This window comes from Natator depressus, chromosome 4, assembly GCF_965152275.1.
Source record: "Natator depressus isolate rNatDep1 chromosome 4, rNatDep2.hap1, whole genome shotgun sequence".
NCBI lineage: Eukaryota > Metazoa > Chordata > Testudines > Cheloniidae > Natator > Natator depressus.
The window spans coordinates 133,108,347-133,117,784 of NC_134237.1; the positions used below are offsets into that span (position 1 = coordinate 133,108,347).

General features: G+C 48.5%; 1 protein-coding gene across 4 annotated transcripts in view; it reads right to left on the reverse strand.

Moving 5' to 3' along the window:
- MAVS (mitochondrial antiviral signaling protein) overlaps positions 1-7,920 on the reverse strand; it is a 43,092-nt gene extending 35,172 nt beyond the window's left edge. For all 4 annotated transcript variants that reach the window (XR_012639385.1, XR_012639384.1, XM_074951915.1 and 1 more), the window contains exons 1-2: positions 7,811-7,920; positions 345-474 (exon numbers count right to left, since the gene is read on the reverse strand). Coding sequence is in view for 2 of the 4 variants with exons in the window: in XM_074951915.1 (XP_074808016.1) it covers positions 345-461 (117 nt within the window). In the remaining 2 variants the exon portion in view is untranslated. The remainder of the gene's footprint in view (positions 1-344; positions 475-7,810) is intronic.
- Between the last annotated feature and the right edge of the window lie 1,518 nt (positions 7,921-9,438).

Consider the following 9,438-nt stretch of genomic DNA (forward strand, 5'->3'; position numbering starts at 1 on the left):
CAAGCTGTGGCAGTTCAAGCTTCTAGCTTTGGAGGTCACAGGTTAGCTCCCCAGCCGGTCGGCCACCACACTAGCATGATAGTTCTGTCCAGGAATCTAGAGCAGTCTAGCTTGTTGTTTTCTATTTGTTCTTCCCAGCGATTTGTACATTGGTGTTTTAAGCATTGATCTAGCACGTTGAGCATTTTCCAGTTTGGGGCGAAGTTGCTGGTTCCGCGAGACAGGAGGTTAGAGTTGTGGAGGGATGATATCTACTGTCACCCCAACCCCGTTCCCACACATGTGTGCCTGAACTAGCATGGCAGGTTCAAAGAAGAAAACAGAGGTAAAGAATAAATAATTACCCTGTCTGCATCAGAGAGACACGGCAGATGGTGAATCAGCTGGCGCACCCGGATGCGATGGAAGTCGTGCATATTTTCCCTAATGTACTCATAAACCTTGTCCTCAGCAAACCCCATCTTTGCTTCGCACCTAGGAGCGAGAAGATCAATTTAGCAAAAAAACCCAACACACAGCAGTTGTTATTAGTTAACTTTTATATTGCAGGTTGGCCCACTGTGCAAGGCACTGTACAAACATAGAAAAAACAGATGATCCCTACCAAAAAGAGCTTACAGTCTCATAATAATAATAATTGGAGCTACTCAGAACATTTTTATTGAAAAAAATCCTATGAAAAATGAAAACTTTTTCTATTAAAACTGTGTATCTAGCACAGGGATCGGCAACCTTTGGCATGCAGCCCAACAGGGAAAGCCACTGGAGGGCCAGGCCAGTTTGTTTACATGTGGCGTTCACAGGTTCGGCCCATCACTGCCCCCAATGGCTGTGGTTTGCCGTCCCAGGCCAGTGGGGGCTGCGGGAAATGCGGCCAGCACATCCCTCGGCTCGCACTGCTTCTCGCAGCCCCCGTTGGCCTGGAGTGGCAAAACGCGGCCGGTGGGAGCTGCGACCGGCCGAACCGGCAGACGCTGCAGGCAAACAAACTGGCCTGGCCGGCCACGGTCTCTCTCTGATGGGCCACGTGCCAAAGGTTGCCAATCCCTGATCTAACAGCACTTCGCATCTAGTCAGTTTCACTGTATGATCAATTGTTCATATTGGGCTTTCACACAGCAAGAGAGACATTTTTAAGAACAGGAAAATGGCATTATAAAGCCATTATTTTTACAATTAGGATTAGATTTGTTTCAGACTTAATATTGTGGCTGCCTTGAGAGTTTACAAATTATTCGATTTTAAGTAAGGGATTTCAGTCAGTTCAGTGTGTTGATGTATTACGCATTGCAGCACCAGGTTTTCTGTGCAACTCTTGCTACAGTAGGAATGTTGGGCCCCCAGACTGTATATTACTAGAACCTCCTAAACAGTGTAAATAAGAGAGTTATCGCTTGGGCTGGGAAGTGATGTGGTATTCTACACAGCAAACACTTGCAGCTTCCTGAGAAAGAGAATCAAAGCATGTTCCTCAGTGAAACCGAGAGATGAAACTGGATGGAGTTTATGACAGAGAAAACTGATACACATAAAGCGGATGAATGAGTCAGTGGATAGCACGCCGGATTGGGAGGGACTTAGGTTCCAATCCCAGCTGAGCATAGGCAAGTCACTTAGTCTACCTTGTCCCTTATCTGTAAAGCAGGCATAATACCTTCCTTTCCTGACGTGCTGGAAGGATAAAATCCATTAATGTTCGTGAGGTGCTCAGGTACCATGGTGATGAAGGCCACAGAAATAACTGGACAGATCCTTGCAATTTGCTGGGCTCACCTGTATTGGCTAAAACAGGGTCTGTCTGTTCCAAGCAATGGAAAGAAGGTCAGTTTCCTTGCTGCCTCTCTACTCACAGTGTTCCAAATTTGAATTAATGGCCATTAAACCAGTGGTGGGCAACCCATGGGCCGCACACAGCCCATCAGCGTAATTTAATTGCGGGCCGCGAGACATTTTGCGGACGTTGACCATCTGCAGGCACGCCCCCCCCCCCCCCCAGCTCCCAGTGGCCGCGGTTCGCCGTTCCTGGCCAATGGGAGCTGTGGGAAGCGGCGGGCTGCAGGGACGTGCTGGCCACCGCTTCCCACAGCTCCCATTGGCTGGCAAAAATACTGGGCCGAAGTCTGCTCTCAGGTAAAAGTGTAAATACAAGGTAATTCCACTACCATCCATGGGGTTGATTTACACCAACGTCACCAAAAGCAGAATTTGGCCCACTCTCCCTGCAACTGCTGTCACAAACCGGATTTGTCACGTCAGCATCTTCTGCTCTGAACTGGCTTCAGCCAGTTCCTTGCCCCAGCTTCCTTTAGAACTGTCAGCAGCAAACATATGTTTGCGATAGGTCTGCTCCAGCCCTAGTGCTCAGTTGGGGATTTATTATCCCCATAAGAGCACTAGCTACCTCTCCAGTACTTAGACACTGATCCGGTGGTCAGAGCAGATATAAAACTGAGGCATTGGGCACATGTAGCGATTGATTAAAAGTGATCTGCAAAGGGAGGGGAGGGGGGCGGGAATCAAGAGAGTTGGTGCTCTTTTTAGTTTCCTTATGGTGTAGACCTGGAAGAATATTAATTGGTTTGTGGGTTATTCTCGTTTTTTTAAGGGTTTTTCCTGCCTGTTTGTTGTAGAGGTGCCAGGAATGCCCACAACACACTGATCTGGTGTTGAAGACCTTGAAAAGCAGTACATGACCTTCACTAGTCAAGGCAACACACTGTATCAGGGTATCACTTTCTGAAGACATTGGGCTTCATGCTTGTGAATGCAGCATTGTTCATTTCCTTTCATTTCAGTCTATCATGAGAACACTTCTGTGTTCCGGGAGAAATCTTGTGCCATTTTGTCTGATACTGGAGAGACAAGGTGGGTGTGGTAATACCTTTTATTGGACCAACTTCTGTTGGTGCAAGAGAAACTGACAGAGAGCTATTCTTCAGAACCCACGAGCAGCATCTGGCACTTCAGCAGCAAAAATCTGATTGGTCAGTCCAAGGGAATACAAATCTTTATTATTTAGTAGGGATGCACTTGGCATTCGGGAAGAGTACAAGGCACTGCTAGACAAGGATAGCGAATTCCCTTTGTTTTTTGTGGAAGTGGTGGTAGTAAGGGGGATATGACAAGGGACACCCATGCTGAGGGAGGGGGTTGGCACCAGACTTCCTGGGAACATGTCACTGCCACTCATTTATCAGCTCTGTCCTTCTCGGTACCCCGAGTAGGGCTGGAGAGGCCGCAGGGAGATAGGAAGGTGGTAACCGTTGGGCTGGGAGGAGCACATCTACCGGCTGGAGGCAGCAAGGGCAAGTGGAGGAGAGTCACAGACTTCGGGGGCTAGCCTCAAGGGAAGGGGCGCGGCACAACCCTCTGCAGTAGAGGCAAGTGGATTACAGAGGTGCAAGGTGAACCGTTCGGCTCCATGGGATATTCTCAGATGAATCTACAGGCCACGGAGCCAGAAGGGCTGCCTGGGCCACATCCCAACCACTTCTGGGCTGCACCAAACCTTAGTGGTGCTGAGATTCCATGAGCCACGTTGCAACACCAGTCACTCAGATTTGGAGGGGGTGGGTGAAGGGGATCATGGGCCAGGGGGAGCGATGAGAGGGGCACCTGAGATGAGAAGAGAAGAGGATCAGGCAGAGGGGCCAATCAAAGGCCCCCATTTTAAATGGTGCTCCGCAGCCCCATGAATGAGAACACATGACACAGAAGCTCTGAGAGGTGTGGACTGGCCCATTCATCTCAGTGGGTGTTCTCCCACTGTCCCTCAAAGCCTACTCCAGCCCCTGCTGTGAAATACCAGTTTTCATGGCACTACCGCTATACACATGCATTTTAGAACACTTTATTAAAATCAGCACTGTACTGAGAGGGCGGGGGTCTGTATCTGAGAAACCCTAGACCACACGACCCCAGTTTGCAATAGGAATTCTACCTCTGGCCCTAATGTGGCACAGCAATATTATGGCTGGGTGACAGTGCTACCACAATGAAGGTTGCACCAGGTTTTGTATTTATCAGGGGTAAAAATGGGTTACAAAAATTCTGTCTGCTGGGCTAGTATAATTTTTAAATGTTTATTGTAGCATGTGCACCGCTTGATTTTTCTATAGCAATTGGGGGGGGTGGACGGGGACGGACGTCATTTGAGGTTTGCTCTGATTTAAAAAGGGCATATGACAAATGTTTAGCATCTGACATCTTCTTCACAGAAATTACAGCGCTTTGAGCAGGGTGAAACTGATAGGGGTAAGCTCTTGGCTGAAATACTGCAGAAAGCTGAAACTCCATTTCCTGTTACTAAGCAACCCCTTTGATCATGACTACTGATGAGCCAAAGCTACTTGCTTTTCTCAAATCCCACTGTGGCTGTGTACACACTACAGTTTAAGTTGACATAAATTATGTCCATCAAGGGTGTGAATTAGCTACCCTCATAATTTATGATGACATAAGTGCAGGTGTGGACAGTGCTATGTCCATGGCAGAGCTTCTCCCACCAACATAGCTACCACCACTCGCATGCGGGGGGGAAAGGGGGGGTCTGCCTGTAAAGGCCTGTATTTTAAGAATTTAGGTGTATTTTTATCATTTAGCTGGTTATAGAGGTATAAAACAAAGACTCAAAATCACAGTCTGCCTGTATATGGGCCTTCTCTCACTAGGATAGTCTGATGCCTTGTTCTTAGGCTAAGGCCTTTGGCTAAGTAGCAGGGGCAGCCATAAGCTGGGAAGCCTACAGTCACATCCTCACATTCCAAACCAGTCACCTTGAAATAAGGTGGCATGTGGCTGTTAGGAAGACGATCCTGTCCTGATAGTGCCCATCACCACCAGATAAAGAAACAGATCTTAAGATGGTTAAAGAAAACGTAGTTTGATAGCATCCTGTCTGGCAAGAAATCACCTATCAATGGTTGTGAAACCCTCATTTCTGTATTGTTTTATCTTTATGGCCCACAATTTTCTATTGTTAATCTGTCTGTTTCTCTAATTTTTCTGTCTGGTGTATAATTAATTTACCTAAGTGTAAGTTAATTAGGGTAGTGGGATATAATTGGTTAGAGAATTATGTTACAGTATGTTAGGATTGGTTAGTTAAATTTCAGTAAAATGATTGGTTAATGTATAGCTGAGAATATTACTATATAAACTGGGGTCAAACAGGAAGTGGGTGGGAAAATTGGAATCATGCTTGCTGGAAATTAACCCCAATAAACATTCCATTGTCTGTACTTTGGATTCTGGTCTTTTGCTGCTTGCGTGAGAAGAACTAGGGAAGTGGGAGGGTGGAGGGAAAGCCCTCTAACGGGGGGAGGGGGGCTGGAGTAATTAAGTAATTAGAGCAGCTACACTAGAGTTTACAGCTGTAAACTCTCTAGTGTAGCCATAGCCTCAGTCCTACCATTCAGGAAACAGACAAGGAGCATGCAGCACGATTACATTGCCCTAATGCTGCTTCTTAGGATAGGTCTACACTACTGCTTCTGTTGGCAGAACCCAAGGATGTGAATATTCCACCCCGCTCAGAGATGTTACACTGACATAAGATCTAGTGTACCCAGCGCTATGTTGACGGAGACAGAGCTTCTGCTGCTCGTGGGGGTGATTTTATTATGCCAACAGGAGACCTCTCTGTAAGCTTTGAGAGTAAAGGAGCAAGGACTACTGAGCCCAGATTGATGCGGAAAGCCTGGTATAAGTTTGTTAGATTTAGGTTTTGTTTGGGCTTTTTTGTTACCCTGAAAGGGGTGAGGATGGAGAGATCACTGAGTGGCCCAAGCTATTCCTGGCAGGGGCTGACGGAGACAGAGGGACTATTAAACCATGCCAGCCACCCCAGAGCACACGGACTGCTGACTGGACCTCATACATTGTCTTTCATGTCTCCTCCATTTTCCTTGACAGTCCTTCTATGAGTAAAATATGAGTCTGCATGAGCTCTATCAGAGGCTCATTCACCTGCACATCTACCAATGTGATATATGCCATCATGTGCCAGCCATGCCCCTCTGCCATGTACATTGGCCAAACCGGACAGTCTCTATGTAAAAGAATAAATGGACACAAATCAGACGTCAAGAATTATAACATTCAAAAACCAGTCGGAGAACACTTCAATCTCTCTGGTCACTCGATTACAGACCTATAAGTGGCAATTCTTCAACAAAAAAACTTCAAAAACAGACTCCAACAGGAGACTGCTGAATTGGAATTAATTTGCAAACTGGATACAATTAACTTAGGCTTGAATAAAGACTGGGAGTGCATGTGTCATTACGCAAAGTAAAACCATTTCCCCTTGTTTATCCCTCCCCCCACATTCTTGTCAACTGCTGGAAATGGCCCACCTTGATTATCACTACAAAAGGTTCACCCCCCCCCCCCAGCCCCGCTCTCCTGCTGGTAACAAGAAAAGGAATACTTGTGGCACCTTAGAGACTAACCAATTTATTTGAGCATAAGCTTTCGTGAGCTACAGCTCACTTCATCGGATGCATCCGATGAAGTGAGCTGTAGCTCACGAAAGCTTATGCTCAAATAAATTGATTAGTCTCTAAGGTGCCACAAGTACTCCTTTTCTTTTTGCAAATACAGACTAACACGGCTGTTACTCTGAAACCTGCTGGTAAAAGCTTACCAAATCACTCTTGTTACAGTCTGTATGGTAACACCCATTGTTTCATGTTCTCTGTGTATATAAAATCTCCCCACTGTATTTTCCACTACATGCATCTGATGAAGTGAGCTGTATAGCTCACAAAAGCTTATGCTCAAATAAATTTGTTAGTCTCTAAAGTGCCACAAGTCCTCCTGTTCTTTTTGCGGAATTTGTCTGTGGCTTTGGGCGGTTTCCACCCCATCTTTTATGGGATCTCTTGTCCACAAGAGGTCAGGACCACAGCCATGGATCTCTTTAAAAACATGGCACTCTGAGCACATGATGTTAGGGGACTGGTTCACTACTGACAGCACAATTCATTTGGCCCTTTTACACCTCCTTTGCCAATGCAAAGGGGTTGTGAAGAAGTTAACCCCTCCCATAAATAACACCTGTCCTGGGAGCCTCTCTGTGAGGTACAGGATTGGCTCAGGGGACATCCTGGGATGTGTGGTAACATGTGGGGAGCAAGGCACCAGTGATTCCCTGCATGCCACGAAAGCTGTAGAGGTGAACTGGTCCCCAACAGTCCCAGAATCGAGGAGACCAGTCCTTTCCTCACTTCCTGAGTTGAACTGAGTTCAGTGCCGGGGTGCCGAGTGCACCTTACTTAATTCCCCAACACCATCTTGAGGTTTCCCTAGGGCGCCCCCGTCCAGGATGGCCAAGCCTAATGTGATGCGAGATCACAGTTTGAGGCTGTAATGCCACAACAAACTCCTGCACAAAAGGGGAGTGCGCTCTCTGCCTGAAGAAGGAGATACATTTCCACAGATTTTTGCATCCAAAAGGGGGGTGCTCCAGGCCGAGGGACGTGCTGCCGCCCTTCCCGCAGCCCCCCTCGGCCTGGAGCCGTCTTGTTCATTTCTCTGCTTGATCCAACGAGCGCGCTGCTCCGCTGACTCGCACCCAACTTGCCCTAGCTTCCTTCAGACTCCCTTCCGCCCAGCGGCGCGGCCAAGCCTTTTGCTAAACAAAGTGGGCCCGCCAACGCCTTTCCCTGCTCCTGCCTCTCGCTGGGGCTGCTCCGGGCGGAGAGAAGGCGTCGGCAAACCTCAGCCGGCCCCCGCCGCAAAATCCGGCCTCGTGCAAGGACACCCGGCGTCACGAGCCGGGAGAGGGCCGGGGGTCGCCGCTCCTTACCTGCGCGCGTGACACCAGCCGCGGAAGGGCCTCCCCGGGAACGCGAGACACGCCCGCGCGCGCGCGCAGCAACCCCTCTCGCGCGCGCGCCCTCGCTTCCCTCCCGGGCAGCGTTCTAAGCCCGCCCCCCTCCGCGCCCCGGGCTTCCGCCGCCCATTGGCCGCTCTGCCTCGCTCCGGACGTCCATCAAGCGCTCGGCGTGGCCGGAGCCGCGGGGCCGGGCAAAGGGCGGGGGTGAGCGGAGCTGAGCCGAGTCTGCGGGAGGAGTCGGCGTCTGCAGCGCAGGGGCTTCCCGGCCGCCGCGATGGCGAATTACACAGTGATGGTTGCTGCGTCCAGCTCCCAGGGGAGGCTGCAAATGGGGGGCCGCTAGAAGCCTGAATTTTAATTTTAATTTTATTTTATTTTTCTGCCTCCCCAGCCCCCAGAGTCCTCACAGAAAAGGTCAGATCTGCTTCCAGAGGGGTGGGTTCGATCTGGGACGAAGGCGAAGGCTTCGGCTACAAGAGTGGAAGGAAAGTGGGCAAAGCTTGGTCACTTCTGACCCCTGAAAAAGAGGGGCGCTCGGTGGTTCCAGCAGCTAACTTTTTTGCTACTGTGTGGTGAAAAAAGAGAAACAGATGACAGATGAAACCGCCTTTACTGAATTCCCCTCCCTCTGGCTTAGTGCTCAGGACAAGCATGGTGTTAATAACTTCAGTCATTTGACTTTAACACAGTAGTGCGGGATGCAAGAGAACAGGGGTCATTCTCTGCCCCTTCCCCCAGTCCTGGAAATCTACCTTCAGCAAAGAAGGATGTCTTTATGGTGGGCAGAGTTAAGGATGTTTAGGTGCCTTGCTTAAAAAGTGCCATTGTGTCTTTGCATTTCCTTGGTTTCTAACATTGGGGAAGATTGGTTGGTTCTTTGTGTGTGTGTGTGTGTGTGTGCGCTTTTGCTTGTGCATGAATTTAAAAACATTTTAACGTATTTGAGAGGTTGTATGCACTCAAACCACTTTGTGTCTGCAGCTCTGACTTCATCTACAGTAAGAGCACTGGCTACAGGCTTGTGCCCCAAGTCCTGCAAAGACTCATGCACGTGCTTAATTTTACACACTCTGATTTCACTCAGTGCATCAGATTTAAGCACATACAAGTCTCTGTGTCCTCCGCACAGTGTGACCTTGCATACACTGTATGTGCAAGATGACTGACAGGGACCCTGGAATTGAGCTTTGCAGGGGGCCCCAAGGGGACAAACAGTGTCACTGGTGACCACCGGTGAGCAATGACTATCCCATGTTAATGTTTGCAAGAACTGGGGGGCTAGTCTGGGCATCCTGTGAATATTTCATGGCATTAAATTACATTCTGTCCCTTTAAGGCCCATTGTTTCAGTTGGATACAATTTTTTTCCTTTATTTCTTGCCCTAAGCTGTTGTGTAGTGGTGCCATGCAGTGTTTGGTAGCTGCTGTGTTCCACCCCAGAAGTGGCTGCATTTCAGATGCAAGTGAAGTGATCTCAATATATTCCTTACCTTCCTCACAAGGGCTTGTGTGGCTTAGCTAGTTCAATATGCAAGACACCTTGAGAGCTGCAGATGAACAGGCCTTTAATGCTGGTATTTTTGTAAGAATAGGATTGT